General features: G+C 37.5%; 1 protein-coding gene across 1 annotated transcript; it reads right to left on the bottom strand.

Moving 5' to 3' along the window:
* Positions 1–1369: 1369 nt before the first annotated feature.
* On the bottom strand, positions 1370–14478 carry LOC104100672 (K(+) efflux antiporter 4-like). The gene is made up of 20 exons (XM_009607952.4): positions 13847–14478; positions 13354–13397; positions 12235–12293; positions 12050–12128; positions 11857–11918; positions 11661–11736; positions 11411–11485; positions 9199–9270; positions 9027–9110; positions 8788–8856; positions 7854–7931; positions 7550–7638; positions 5552–5648; positions 5416–5469; positions 5206–5301; positions 3610–3798; positions 3411–3488; positions 3118–3162; positions 2088–2177; positions 1370–1958 (listed from the first exon to the last, which is right to left on the bottom strand). The coding sequence occupies exons 1-20, from the start codon at positions 14055–14057 to the stop codon at positions 1878–1880; spliced, it is 1728 nt and encodes a 575-aa protein (XP_009606247.1). The 5' UTR covers positions 14058–14478; the 3' UTR covers positions 1370–1877.
* Between the last annotated feature and the right edge of the window lie 1588 nt (positions 14479–16066).

The raw sequence follows: 16066 nt of genomic DNA, 5'->3' as shown, positions 1-16066 counted from the left end.
TTCCTTGACTTGTAAATAATTCGAATTTGAAATGAATTCTAAGGTGTCTCTCTGTAATGAAAAGATAATCCAGAAATAAAGTTTAACACTACTGCTTCGAGTTTGGATTTCAATATTTATCTCAGTCTCGTTTGATAAATCATTTCTGGGTTTTACTCTTCTTCGTTGGCATGTAAGTAATTCTTTGAAGTTAGTAAGTTAATCAATGTTGGAAGTAAGATGAATCTATAAAAAGGCCCTAGAGGAAATTAGGAGGAAGAAAGTCTTGTGGCATATGGAGGTAGCGATGAGAAATGAAGGAGAAAGAAAAAGAATAAAAAAAAGTATGTCAAGAAGAAAACAGAAAAAATATAACATTTCTTGTTCACGCGCCGAACTCTTAAGTGCAAATAACACATCGTGCCACCTGTCATGAGGTGTTTAATAGGTGCATAATATACTAAGTTAAAATATACAATAGGTACTGGCGTTAGTTGAAGTGTCTAAATGAAAACCGAAGCCAAGTTTAAGAGGCCGTATAGGTATTTGGCCTCTATATATACATATAGTAGGATTATATAGACAAAATAAATTTTCCTTTCACTGGCTTATGGGTTCGGGGTATTAGTCTGTTTAAGTTACTAGATTCTAAATTGATAATTTGTTCATATTTAATGAATTTTTTAAGACAAATAAATAGTTTGGACCAAAGCTACTGGGTTCGGCCGAACCCGTATTTCGCATGCTAGCTACGCCCCTGATAGTAGGACCATTGAGAAGACTAGAAGCTTTTCTATGGACCCCCTTCCCGCCCCTCCCCTTCAACCCACCATTGTGTTGATTGTGGTGGCGTTTCAACTAACAGGGTCCAGAGTCCAGGCATTGTCTTATTACTGCCTCTAAATTGTCGACAAGGATGCAATATCTAACCTTATATCCATTTGATGTTCTGTCTCAATTCTGTTCCTGATCAGAAATCCGAAAATACGGTCACTGTTCACCATTTGTTTCGTGAAGAATTTAATCTCGAAGGCAAGAAACCGCACCCTGAGGTGAAATTGTAGGATCGTGAAAATGGACTCTTAGTCACGAAAACATAGATGGTGAGAGAAGTTATTGCTGCAGCTATCACAAAAAAATAATATAGCAAGAAGCTCTTACTTTGTTTGCAGGTGGCAAAAGTAAACCTCTTTGCAAACCATTCATTCGCGTCCTGTATTTAGCTTTGCCAGTTAGAATCTTCCAATAGTAGCTTTATTCTGAAGTGCTAACTTTGCCATCGAGGCAGACAGAGTTCTCCTTCAATGTGAAGTACAAACTTTGAAATGAGGATGCACGGAACTGTGCCAAAGAACACATTTCCACTTACCGCATACAAAAAGAAAGGGGAGGAGAGAATTTGTGGAGCTTTATTAAGGGGTGGTTGGAGTATTAGCAAATTTAGGCACTGGAATACTCCACCTGAAAAGTCAAGGTTCAGTTGTATACATACAACTATAATTGCTACATCACTTTAATCAATGATCGTCTATTTACAGAGTGATACTGAGAGGGCTGTTTTGACACAAACCCAGAAAAACAAAAAAAAAATCTAACTAGAGAATATAAACAATTGCATTACAGATGGACAAGATTTTATATAGCAGCTAAGTGGGAAGTAATGACGTATCAAAAATAAATGCCAGGGAATGTTGGCAGATAGATCAGTAAGGGCTCTGCATTTTGCAACCTCTCCGATGTATCAAAGAAAACCACCCGATGTTGGTGCATAGAAGGAGCTTCATGATTATGAATTGTCCGGTCAGTCAACCTCCTTTGCACTCCTGTCCCCCAGCATCAGAATGCCATCAGGTATATATTACTATTTGCTTTTCCTGGTTCTGAATTTTATTTAACTATCATGAATCACGGGATCCTTGGATCAGCACACTGATACGCTTAGAACTGTCTGCACGCAGGATATCTCCTTTGGGTCCAATCTGTATGAAAAATCATTTCCAAGATCTCAAATCTCTTAACACAGGCAGGTATTCAAGGGAAACTGTAACCAAGTGAGCTGATAAAACTGCGGAAAAACCAGGCATTCTTTACACGAGAAAAACAAATACCTCATTTGGAGTTTCAGGCGAGAACCACCGCAGTAGTATTCCAAGATGCACAACAGCAGGAATTAGCTTGAAAAGCAATGGTGTGGTCACCTATAGAATTGACTTGGAGTGAGGCCCAACATATCAGCATAGAAACAAAAATGAAAGATAAAGTAGAACCATTAAATTTTATTACTGTTGAGCCTTTCCCTAAAAGATTCTCTTTATTGTCCCATCTAACAACTCATAAGTCGTCTTCATCGCCAAATTATTAGTTTAGTTGTCAAAGACATATTGAAGCGGTACTTATTCAAGGTTTGGCTGATAACTCTAGCCTAAGCATTGCAAATATAATTTCCAACAATATCTTGACTAAGGGTAAAAGATTCAAAATTCAGACTCTAGGCTTCAACAACTAGGAATCCTATTTGTTAGTCCTCTAGAATCCAAAAATAGATCATGGAGTCCATAAATATTTCCCAAACCCCCGTGCAGAAGCTCGTGCACATGAATGCAACCCCCTTTCCCGGAATTGAAGTGCTTGTAAAGCTGGCTCACCTGTTTAATCAACTATTCTAAAGTACATTTAGCCCATCATAAGCACATAAAACTTCATGCAACTAAGTACCAGTAAAATTAAAATTTTGGTAAAATCTGCAGAAACCTTTTCATTTGCAATCCAGATTGTTTGGTGTTCAAGATTTTCACCAGGATAACTGTAAAAGATGTTTAACACTCAAACACGCTTAGTTCAGGAAGAGTCTTGATATGTTCTTTATGCCTAACCACTGACACCCACCCCCTACCATGACAGAATTATGAAAACCCCTTGATGCAGAGCTCATGAGTCTTCCATTATTTCTGAAGCACTAGCTCTTTACCTCCCCAAAGAGAACATGCATTGTCGCAGGTCCAGATTCTAGTCAATTGATCACTCATAGAAAGGTAAACAAGTACCAAAAGCAAGAAGGCAAGCAAAACTTCAACACAGTCTCAAAAGTATATAAGGTACAGCTACTGTTGCTAGAAAAGAGAATAACAGTAAACATACCAAGCTAAGTGCAGTTGTGCCCAGAAGCAGCATATACACTTTACCCTGCAGCGTCAACAAATTCCATTACTCATCCCAAATCAGCAGTCGATAACTCAACAATGATTGAATTTTACATAATTGAGAGTGGCAACAAGGAAAGGAATACAACGTATTAGTAAATTAATTTCAATTCCATCAAATCACACAATTCCTACAAAATGGTATTAAAAATATCATATGATATCACATTATTGTAGACATCAACAGAAAAAAAAAATCATATTGCTTAAAAGGGCATACTAAACCAGCACCTCAATTAGATGAAGATTTGAAGCACGGCTAAGAAGAACAAAAGCAAACTCTCCTATTTGAGCCAGAGACATTCCAACCTTACCATACAAAAAAAGTTAGTAACAGAAATTATGGGTAGAAAAGAACAGATACTAACAGCTGTTTTATATGTTGAAAAGAGTTTAGAAATTATGACCTCATATGACTTGGAAAACTTACTAGAATTGCAGCCTTATTGGTGTAACCAAAACCCTTGACAACTGCGGCAATCACTATAGTTTTTATAACGATGACCAATATAACAGCTGCTACTAAGATATCAATGTGATTCCAAAGAAAATGAACATGGATAAGCATTCCAATGCTAGCTAGAAAAAGAGCAGCAAAGAAGTTCCGTATAGGTTCAACCTGCAACAAAATGAAAACACAGCTAAGAATAAGGCATGTAGTGCAGATGGTTTAACAATGTAACCATAGGCTACGAATATGTGAAATCCGCATCTTCCAGCATGCCTACGACATATATGGAATTGTTAGAGAAAATTATTTCCTCAGAGAGAAGAAAACAGTTATGCTCAAAGCCTGAACACATAAAAATAGGTCCGCAGCAACATGGGCAACCCATCCCAACTTCTAAAGATGGAATTTATACAATTCTAGAGACTAAGTGCCCGAATAGAGCGGAAAAGTCTTAGATAAGCAAAGTTCCTTCTTCAGATGGATCTTTATCCTCTCTCTTACTGAGCCTTGCTAGGGGCAAGGGCTATGCTATTTTATTAGGCTAGGAAGGAGAAAGCAGACTGGGTAGGAGAATCATTGAGGAAAATGAAAATTGGGAAAGTCCACTTTTGAGATGGAAAAGAGAGAGAGAAGAGGTGGAGTATTCGCCGAGGTTCTGTGTTGTTGAAGCAAATTGGGAACCAAGGAAGAAGGCTGAGATCGGTAGTGATAAGCTATTATTGCTTAGATAAAAGACGGGGAGGATGTTGATCACTATCCACTACACTAATAATTTCATTACAGCGTTATGGAAATTAGCATATTTCTTATTTAACTTCCAATTGGGTGTTCCTAAAACCGAGGCAACAATGATGACAGGTTCGGGGTCACGCAGATTGAAAGCTGGAAAATGAGGTTATTGAATGTCTCCATTTTGCTTTTTCAGGTTAATATAAGATAGAGACAAAGATAAAGAAGAAATTTTGAAGGGGCCATTTGTATAGATAGTTATTAGGCTCTTCAAGACTTAATATATACATGCATTTGTAAGAATGACATCGTTATGATATAAAATTACTGAATACTTTGGTTAACAGAAAAGATGCACACAAATTTTAACTTGTGCTATTTGGGATTGTTAAGACCGACTGATCAATCAATCGAACATGCCTTATCCCAATCTAGTTGAGGTCCATCAGATGAATCCTCTTTTATCCATTCCAGTCTAGAGGATTATTATATTTTCTAATCTTTGAATCTGTTAATTTATTCTTCTCTGAAAAACTAAAATCTCATCAATTTTTTATACTTGTTCCACTTAGATAATGTTCAAAATAGCGATACAGCTAAGGAATCATCCTCTCTACCTCCACAAGATAGGGTAAGGTCTGCATACACACTACCCTCCCCAGACTCCACTTGTGGAATTACACCGGGTTCGTTCTTGTATTGATACAGTTAAGGGTCAATTGAGAATCTTTGCCTAGAAACACAAGTTGTTCTTCAGTATCTTGCACATAGATAACGTCATAACGATAGCAATGAGAGAGACATGAGGAAAAGCAAAACGCTTATGAGATATACGAGATGAAAAACCTGTTCAAGTGTATGTTGAGCAAGATCGGTTGTTGATATCATCACTCCAGCAGCAAAAGAACCCAGCTCAAGACTCAAACCCAGTTTATCACTACACTGAGATGCAACAGTCCATTTAATCCACAAGTTGGTCATATCCAGGAGATAATAAGAGGTTAAAAAGTTGAGAACCACGCATTTGCTATTCAAAGATATGAAAAAGAGACAAACCCAAGCAACAAGCAAGCAGAAAGCCACAGATGCAAGTTGATACAGTTCATTAGTCTGCAAAGAATTCAGTAAATCAGTCATATATAGAAACAGTTGTGACATAAAAGATGTGTTATTCCAACAGATGCAAAGTTACCTGCGATGATAGGCCTATCATTAGCTTAAGAAACCAAGGTACACAGGTGCGGCATAATACTGACAAAATGGTCAAGAATATGACCAGAACGACCAATCTGTAATCAAAAGGATAGTAGCAGTCAAGGACAAGATTCACATTTAAAATGTTTAATACAGTCAATAGCGTAGAAGAACAGAAGGAAAATCAGGAATCGTGCTCTTATTCTTTTTTTGTTTTTTTTTTGGGGGGGGGGGGGGGGGGGGGGGGCCGAGTAGAGGCTAAAGTGAAGTTGGAAATTTTGTTCTACTGCAGTGAAAGTGTGAAACTAATCAACAAAAGTGGACTTTAGATTTATGGAATGGCATAATGGAATGTGCCCTGTAATAAATATGTTGAGTTTAAGAGATATGTCTTAAGTGTTCAGAACAGATCAACGGGATCCAGAATGACTCACCACCTGATTTTTTACTGGTTTCGCACAAATCTAACAGGTTCAGTAAGTAGTTGGCCTAAGCTATAATGAGTTTTCACACTTAAGGTGTCAAACTAATACGAAGCATTGCAGTTTCACCTCTCAGCTTTTGAAGTCTTTATAAACATGTTGGGACTTAACTGGTCAATGCCTAAGAAATTGAAACTACTTCAATGATGGTGCAACGTGGCTTTGGTGCAACGTGGCTTTAGTTACAATGAAGTACAGTTGTATCTCTTTACTTTCTTTTTGGTGCAACGTGGCTTTAGTTAATAATGTAGAGGCTATGACTGATTTTTGAGCTTATTATACAACCTGCGATGCAGCTATATTTTAAGGCTAAACTTATCAATAAAAGCTATACTTAAGGCTATGCTTGATTTTTTGAGCTTATTACACAAGTTGTGTCATGGGCTGCTTTCCATCATCGACCCATGACCCCTTGGACGCGCCCCGTGGCGTCCCGGCAAGCCTCACAACGCCTAGCGCCACGGTCGGCCCCGTGGTCTCGGCAGCGCCAAGTGACAAGCGTGCATGCGCCTCTGTCGCCCCACCGATAATCAGTGCCAGCGGCCGACGAATGCCATCAGTGCCGCGCGCACCGACAATGCCGCGCGCATAAACCATCATGTTGCCAATAGCGCCGCACGCACAGACAGTGCCCCGCGCGCAGATCCAATGCCAAGCACCAGCGCCCGGCCGCTGGCAGATCCAAATAGTACTGCGCGCGCCAACAGCAATGCGCGTGCAGACCCTGATGCTCAAGACAAAGTTGTTGCCATCGGACTTGCTTCCACCTTGTAGAAGACTAAGTCCTTTTCATTGTAATTATAGAGTAATTTTACTTCATTCATTTTCAGTGTGCTTCTACAGCTTTCTTAGGTCAACTCATGTAACTTTGGTTTATTTTTTTTTAAGCATTATTAAGGGGGACCAAAACATTCAAGCAATCAAACAATTCTTTGTATTGGTGTCTCTCCCCCCCGACACCGCATTTGCATTTTGTAATAGCTTTCATCATCATCAATACAATTATCAGTTTTCATCATCATTACTCATTTTTGCTTCTCAATTGCTCACGACATTGGTTTTCCCGTACGGCACTGACAATCTAGTCTAGATACGGAGGGGACCTCAGTTGGCGCATAGCAACCGCACTGACATCGGTTGCTTAGCCTTACGTCGCCCTTCCAAGGAACTTCAGGAAGGCGTCGCGTAACAGTTGTGATGCAGATATACGGTACATACCTCAGAGCATATACTTGTAGCTGGAAATAAACAAAACTACCTCTTACTGATTAAGAGAAAAAGTGTCAAACAAGGTAATAGTTTAAGATTAATTTGAAAGCTCTTTTGTTTGGCATCATAATTGCCAGATACCCACCATAGATATCATAATCTCACCTCTAAGGATGACGAAAACAGAACAACATATGCATTATGGAGATACAAAAGAATTCTTTAATGCATGTAACAACATATTGTTTCACATAAAAAAAAATCTGCATTCCAAATTCAAAAATTATTCAACCACCACTGCTTACAGTTTTGCCATGGAAAGCATTCCTTGAAGAGCACCGGAACTACCACCTAGAATAGGAAGCAGTGCAAATAGCAAACCCACCGTGCAATCCTGGAAGCCAGAGATATCTCAATAGTTCAATCAGGGAAGAACTCTTGAGAAAAAGAACAAGAAAATTCTGACAAGGAAATTTTTTGGGTATAACACATCCATGTGAAAGGAAACACTTTTTTTATAAGAAACATCCATGCGAAAGACAACAGTGAGCCAATATTTTGTCAAAAACATTGCTATATTCACAAAAGAGAAGGATAGCTGAGACAGACCTGCAGAATAAGAGTTCCAATGGTGACTTGCCCATAGAGGGTATTAACACTATTTCTTTCCATCAAAAATTTTAACACCTGTTATTCAGAAAAAGATAAAGATCTTCAGTACATTTATTAGAAGCATTACTAATTAAAGCATAATGAGCCCTTTACAATATTTTCAGTCCATAACATCCAATAAGGGGATTCAACATTCAAAATTCATTCCCTTCCGTAGTTTTCCCCTTTTCCCAACTCAGTTATTAGCCAGATATGAAGGAAAATATCTTGTGTTTAGTGGATTCAGAGAGCCAGAAATCCTCAAAATTCCAGTGAGATGGCTTCTCTACATTCTGAAAGGGAATACTGAAACAACTTTGCAGTTACTCTTATTTCTTGGGTTTTTTAATACCTCTAATCACATTTCTTAACAGCAAGTGAGGCACAAAACTGATGCAGGCAGAAACTATGCTTATGCATCATTTATTGTGATATTAGAAAATTTTCAAATTGGAGTGAATCCCATTGCACATCTTTCTGTAATACACTTTTTTATCAGTACATCTTCCTATAATACACCACTTTTCAGATTATTCAAAAAATCTTTCCTAAAATGAGGATGTTACTTCCTGTCTTACAGCACTCAACAAGGTCCTAACATTTCGTAAAAGTAAAGATATAGGGTATTGAACCCAAAATACAAAATGATTCATGCATCTGCGGCATCAATTTTCTGTCTCCTTTCCTCAATTATACCTTAGGTAAATTTAACTATCAACTGAATTTTTTTCCATTTTCCTCTAGGAACGCATAGGGAAGCTTTCATAATTTGGAAGAGGTATTCTCAGTTCTACCCCCCTAACATGAAAATTGAATAAAAGCCCATGACTAAATACTTGATGGTACAATCAATTAAAGTGGAAAGATAAATTCAAAAACGACATCAACTTGCCACTGCTGTCGAAGACATTGATAAGAAGACGCCGACAAAAACACCTTCAGATGCTTCCCCACCGCATAACTGTAAGTATCATTGATTCATGGTTATGAATAGAATGGACGTTATATTTTGCATAACTGGAGCTCTGGAGCTTTAAACATAGAGACAACATTTTAAAAATGCAGATTCCCGTAGCTGAACTGCATGTTGAGAAGGTAGCTAAAAAAAAGGTGATAATAGAAATCACATACCGAGGCTGTTATCCCAGACAAACACATGAAGAGAAAAATTTGGAGTAACCCTCCTAGCACAGCAACAGCTCGAACAATGCGAAGCTACAGTTACAAGTTAAAAATGCACTTCTGCTTTCACTCTACGTAATAACATACAAAATTGTCTTAATCTAGAAAATCAAAAGCAAACCTTCGCTGTGGAGAACTCCAAACCCAATGCAAATAGAAGAAAAATAACACCAAATTGAGCAACTGTTTCCACCTGAATGATGTAGCCACTGGATATTAGGAAACACGAATTTAGAAGACCTAACCTTTTTTTTTCTGATAAGGAAATATAGAAGACCTAATACCAGTTAGACCATTAGCACAACATTAGATGGGGATGGTCCAAAAGACAACTTAATTAACATAAAAGTACTATAAGCACAAAAATCATATCAGGAGGCTACGCTGTTAAGCAGTTCAGTAAAGAAATTGAATTTCCAGGAAGCGGTAATTGTAAGATGGCTAGTAAGCGGCTCTCCAAAAATATATTTGCACCTCAAAACTCTGAAAAAGTATGCAATGACTCATTAGCACTTACAGATCACAAACTTCTAAAAGGAAAATTTATAACATGTGCAAGTTCACAAAATTCAGTGAGGGGCTAAAGTGCAAGAATAAAAGAGGCCTACTAGGGTCACTGATTCAACAATGGAAGGCAGAGTTCTATTGTTTCTAAGAGACCAAAGTGTAAGATTGGAACCAGAGAGCAATCTGTCAAATTTGGCCAAACATATGAGTGGACTGCAATAGGCCTGAAAGACTGTAAAGTGATCTTTGGGACAAAAGGAGCTAACGATATAAAGAGTTCGTTAGTGGCCACAACTGTATCTCAGGCTTAATTCTTTTACAAAGCAGTGACTTAAACTGGGTTTTTGGGGGAGACATGAAAATAGGAGCACAAAAGAGTACATCCTTCGTAGGCCTCATCTGGTTCCACTTAATGGAGGTCTGGATCTGCCTACTAAGTATGTTTTCTTTTCACAACCATTTACTAGCTCTTAATAGGTCTGAATCATTAAGATCTTGTACAAAGGCTTAAAAGCATTCAGACGCTCATTCAAAGAAAAAAGGAGACAGTATTAAGCTTCTCTAGTCTCAACTTTCTTATTCCCAATCTGATAAAAGTTCTCTTTTCTTATTCTATCGAAAAGATGACTTTTTACTCCAAACTAATGAGAGAATTTTCAAGTAAAAGGAGCAAGCTAACCATCCTCCATGTGGTGGCAGTTATACTAGGGCTAAGTGAATACTATAAGAAAAACATCAAGAAAAAATATTCTTGTTTTCTACTGACTGGGATGTATAGTTGAGGTACATTTGACATTCTATCCTCCTTAAGACTCTGTCAGATCATTTTCCTTCAATCTGGGACAGTGGGAGCAAAGATAGTCCCACTTCGATATGAGAATATGTGGCCGAGATCAATGGTTTTGTAGACATGGTCAAGATTTCCTGGAGTCTTATGATGTGACGGGAATTCCAAGTTACATTCTGACAAAAATACTAAAGCTGCTGGAAATACTTGGCGTGGGACGGCACCACTTTTAGCCATCTAGGAAATAGGAAGTCTGCAATAGTAGAAAGCCTTATGAATCTTGACAGAGCGCTAGACGAAAGTATCTTAACACTTTAACAGAGGAGGAACAACTGCAAAAAAAAAAAAAAAAAAGGACACTGAATATCCAGGTTGGAAGAATCTAATGGAGGCAAAATTCAAGATCTCTTTGGCTCAAACAAGGGGATAAAAGCAGAAAAAATTTCCATAAAATAGCCAATGCCCACAGGAGATACACCATGTTGATAAGCTAAAGATCACTGGGGAGATCTGAGAGGCGCAAGAATCTAACAGAGAAGAGATGTTGAAGTTTATCACTTTACAAGGAGCAAAGAGATGGACTTCCTTCCAAAGTGATGCCATCCCTAGAAAATTTGAAGAAGAAATGAGCTGGTAGTTCAATGGGGTATAAAGCACATAGGCCTGATGGGTTCTCCATGCCCTTCTATTGGAGGTGCTGGGAAGTTATCAAATCCTGACTCAATTATTCCATCAGTTTGAAAGCTTAGAAAAAGCTTTGATGCCTCATACAATGTCCTGATCCTCAAGAGAAGGAATAATTAGAGTTTAAGGACTTCGGCAGTTTCTACCGTAAATTTGCTAAGTTGCTTATTATGGTGATGGACAAGCTGATAACAGACACACAGCTAACATTTACCCAAGGGAGGCAGAATATTAATGCAATACAGATTGCAAATAAGTGCCTACTCAATGTCTATGCAAACTAGACCAAATAAAAGGTATTACGGGATTACATAATCTTTGTCAGTTTAATGAATCAGACTGGAAATCAACATACCTGCACCATTTCACTGACAAAGTTAAAACCCCCAGGTCCAATTACAGATCCTGCCAGCAAATATCCTGTGAAAACCTGAAAGATATTAACAGGATAGGACTTAATTGTTTCTGAAGTTTAATGCATAAATTAAGATGTGTAAAAGCAGCCAAGATAATATCATCAGCATGTAAAATAGCACAAATGCAGAAGAAAATAAAAGAGGCTATCCAGTTAGCATAAAAAACATGCAAAGGATGAATTAACACACCGGTTGTCCAGCACAAGCAAAGGCAATGCCACCACAAGTTGCAGAAACAATGACAACAACTAGATCTGATATTAATCTGCCAATTGATTTACAGTAAAATCAGATCAGTTAAAACAATATAGCTCCTCTTAACAGAACAGTCTTCTTTTTTCATTTAGTTCAGAATGACCAGGATGTAGGGAAGAATATAGCTAACCTCAAGTCTAGCTGCAGCACTGGAAACTTCGACTTGGGATTAGACATGATAAAGACATTATCCTGATGGGGGAGCAGGAGTGAAGGCACCAGTTAGTAAATCGTGTTCACTAATCCATAATCATCTCTGACTACTACTAGTGCTCCAGTGTGACCTATTAGCAGACCCAATACTTTCTAGATGCAATAGGTACCTTTCGATCTATCAAGGTAGGTGTGTCTTCAGCTCCATTGTCATTCTCCAGGTGGAAAACATCATGCAACTGGAACGACCTAATATAAACCAGTTATTCCAACACCATTCAGTCTTTTCACTTCCAATAACATGGAGACTATTGAAAGTAGCATAGCATGTACCGAATACAAGATTTAAACTTACTTTTCCTCCTTCGTCTCATTCTTCTTGGGCTTGACCCTAGCAACAGTTTCCAAAACTGCCTGAGAAATGAAGCATTTCAAGAAATATTCAGGTCAAAGTGATAACATCAACAGGAAAACACATCTTAAGATTCTTCTCTGACACTTCATATTTAAATGGCAAACTACATGGTAAGCAAAGAATAAAGCCTTAAGCTAAGGAATAATGCACCGTTTAAAACAATCTACTAGCACAATAACTCAAAATAACATCTAGTTACCGATTTTGAGAATCTTTTCTCACAATAGCAGCCACGTTAATCTGTATCTAGCTCTCAGGAACAAGAACAACCAATTAACTCCAAGATCAAATTCCTTATTTCATAAATTTATATACAACATAATAGCACTTCATTCTTTTTACTTCCCAAAGACCCTCGATGTTTTATTAGCAATTCTTGTCAATTGCAGATTTTCATCTTTTCACATAAACAACCGGTAAATATCACAATATCATTTAGCTAACAAAAGCATTCTACTTCATTGTAATCAAAAGTGTGTTGTGCCTAACTTGAACTCCAAGCATCACCATTACCATGCACCACATTCCACAACTTGGTTTACTGGAGTATATGGATTAAGCTTCAGTCTCAATATGCGCAGACCAACCGCTGAACCTCAGATCATAGCACCAACACTTATCTCCTTCAACTAAGAGAAGCCCAACCAGTTGGTAATAAATGATTCTTCGGCTGATTAACAGATGCTAATTGACCAAAAGAGCAAAACAGAAATTTTAGGAAAAGAACTGCAATGAGAACAAGAATGTACTTTGTCAGAGAAGATGGTCCTAATTGCAGTCCAGAAAACTCATCCTTGAATAATAGTTCTTTAAATAGCTCCCATTTATAGCTAAATAGTAAAACCGCTAAAATTGTAGCAAACAAATACATTATAAACCCCTCAAAAAGCAATTAAAGTTCCAGATCAGCAATCAGACTACAAATATCTTATCCAAGAACTATTTCGAGGAACAGCTAACCGGAGAACTATTGCAATAACTTCTCGTTCAAGATTTACAAGTCATAGGCGCCAAATTATTTTCACTATTTCAGACAATTCGAAGGAAGTAGGGGCAAACCTCTTGATCTGCCACGCTGTTGTTGAAGCTTCTGGGATCAGTTGCTGAAATGAAAAATAAATAAATAATAGTATGAGAGAACAGAAGAAAGACCAGAACGGGCGCTACTGAATCCTAAATCACAAAATCGTTTACAGAAACTTTATCACCAGCTTTAGAGGTAGGTTTATCGAGTTTCAAATAACATATCAGAGAATAAACAACAAAATCAAAAAAGAGAAGATCTTGCCGCATAAATGTAACGACACGTACAAGTACCAACACTGTCAGTCCAGCTAGTAATTCCAGTCAAATTGTTTCCCAAAGAGAACATATTATCCAGATTTAATAGTGTAAATAGTAAAGAGGTAAACTTGAAGACTAGTGGGAAATAGCTACTCAAACATGCAATTTTAGCTCCCGCATTGCATGTTTTGTTGGATTCAAGTTCTCTCAAGCCGAGACATTGCATTGGATATAACCCTAAAAAATGAAGAGTAGGATTTGAACTAACCATCGGACTTGTCGTCAGTCTCGTTGAACTCCTTTTCGAGAGCTCGATCGATCATGTTAGCGAAGCTAACTTCCGTAGATCTAGACGAGTTGAATTCAGAAGCATTTACGACGTCGTCTGCATCTTCAAGCTTCGCATCAGCATCAGCATCAGAGAGAACGCATTGGAAGGAGAAAGTGAGAATGAGGAGGAGAACGAAGAGCCCTCTCATTTGCACTGGACGTTAGAGAGAGAAAACTCTGATGAGGGTTTTAGAGAGAGAGAAGGTAACTTTTTATGTGAAGAAAGTGGAAAAAGGGTGGGGTGAGTGGCAGCCGATTGAAGTTAACTAACCGTCGTCGAACTCAAGAGTGTTTTCACGTTCACGTTTCGCCAAACGGAGGGAAGTTTTGGGAGAGAGATTGAGGGAGAGAGAAAGAGGAAAGCATCGGGCCCCGGGAGAAGTTGAGTGAAAGTACAAAAAAGTCCTCCTTCGTATTCGCTTCTTGTGATTCCCGTCAGGTGTTCCACACGAGGTTTTAGCACGTGCAACAAACGCTCCGGTGACAACCGCTTCGACGAAGGCGACCAGTGGTGGTCAACCTTAGTCAGATCTGAGAAACATTTTGACCAATCTTTATCCGAAAGCAAACGAAATTCGTTAGGAAATTAACAAAGGTGAATGAATTGAAAAAGGATAAGTTCTTTTTTTGTGAAGAAAATCTTTATCTAATTCTACAATTCAAGGAGAGAATTTTTAAAACCGAAAAAACTACATAATGTTAAACCACAAAAAGGTAAAATATTTCATAATGTTATGAAAATATTATATTTAAATATTATATTGTGGATGTTCATTGATTACTCCGCTATAGATATCCATTTAGTACTCTATTGAAATTTATCTACAAGCAGCTGATGCAGGCAGGTTGCAAGCAACTCAATGAAATGATTTGCAGCAGTTTTTTATTAAACAAGTAGGTTGTAAGCAGCTCATGCAGACAACTTACAAGCAGCTGATGCAGGCAGGTTGCAAGCAACTCAATGAAATGATTTGCAGCAACTTCTTATTAAACATGCAGGTTGCAAGCAGCTCATGCAGACAGCTTACAAGCAGCTAAAGAAAAGCCTCGCAGCTGCTTCATTTCTTCTATAAATAGAGGATTTTTCAGTTCATTATGAACATAACTTTGAAAGTTGAATAAAATATCAATGTCCCTCTATACTTGTCTTCAGTTTATTTATTTTATAATCTTTATTTTATAACACGTTATCGGCACGAGACTCTGCCATTTTGAGCACTTACATCGAATTTAATTTCTATTTCAGTGTTCATCTCCGATGTAAGGCGACACTCTTATGTCCGTGGTCAGATCTTGTTCATTCCGAGCATCATAAGGCAGATTATATCCTTGAGGTAGTGAGTTTTTCTTCTTGACAGTAGTGATGTAGATATCACTTACATATGGAGTGGCCAAATTTACGTAATTTAATTTGAGCCTTTTGCTTATATTTTAATATCTTTATCATCGCTTGCTTGGTTATATGTTACGTATACAGTACCTATTTTGGTATTTATTTTCATCCTTATTATCTTAATAAAGGATTACAAAGTGGCTAACATTGTTAGATCCACTTAAACTCTAGCAGAGTTTGCAAGAAATATACAACCACCAGAAGTGGTTATATTTCGTATATCTCATTGTAACTAAATTTTGTTAATCACCAGAAGTGGTATATGTTTATGACCATCAGAAGTGATAATTTAGGCTTTCTATGGTTACAATTAAAGATAAGCTAGAGAAATATACTTTATATTATATGCATGTCTCGATTTGCTCCTGAAGTAGTAAATATTTTAAAAGAGGTTGAAGCATCACAATTTGATGTGATTAATGCGTGCTCAGATAATTATGTTCGATTTTCCGAAGGATGAGAATTTTTGATAAATATTAATCTATTCCCTGAAGTGAATGTGATAATATTAATAAATTCGTAAATATGAACGCGTTCTTATTGTAAATATATTACAATTCACCTCCATGAGAGTTAATATGATTGAGAGAATATATACTCAATATTTCGTATTTTAAATTTGCTCCTAAAGAAGTAACACAATTGAAATTTCCTCCTGAAGTAGGAAAATATTTTGAAGCAGTATCTTTATGTGCTTAAACAAAATAATGAGCTATTCAAAGTTATTTTTGAAGCACATTTTTATTCCCTGAAGTGAATGAAAAA

Source organism: Nicotiana tomentosiformis, unplaced genomic scaffold, assembly GCF_000390325.3.
Source record: "Nicotiana tomentosiformis unplaced genomic scaffold, ASM39032v3 Un00174, whole genome shotgun sequence".
NCBI lineage: Eukaryota > Viridiplantae > Streptophyta > Magnoliopsida > Solanales > Solanaceae > Nicotiana > Nicotiana tomentosiformis.
This window is presented reverse-complemented; position numbering and strand designations above follow the sequence as displayed.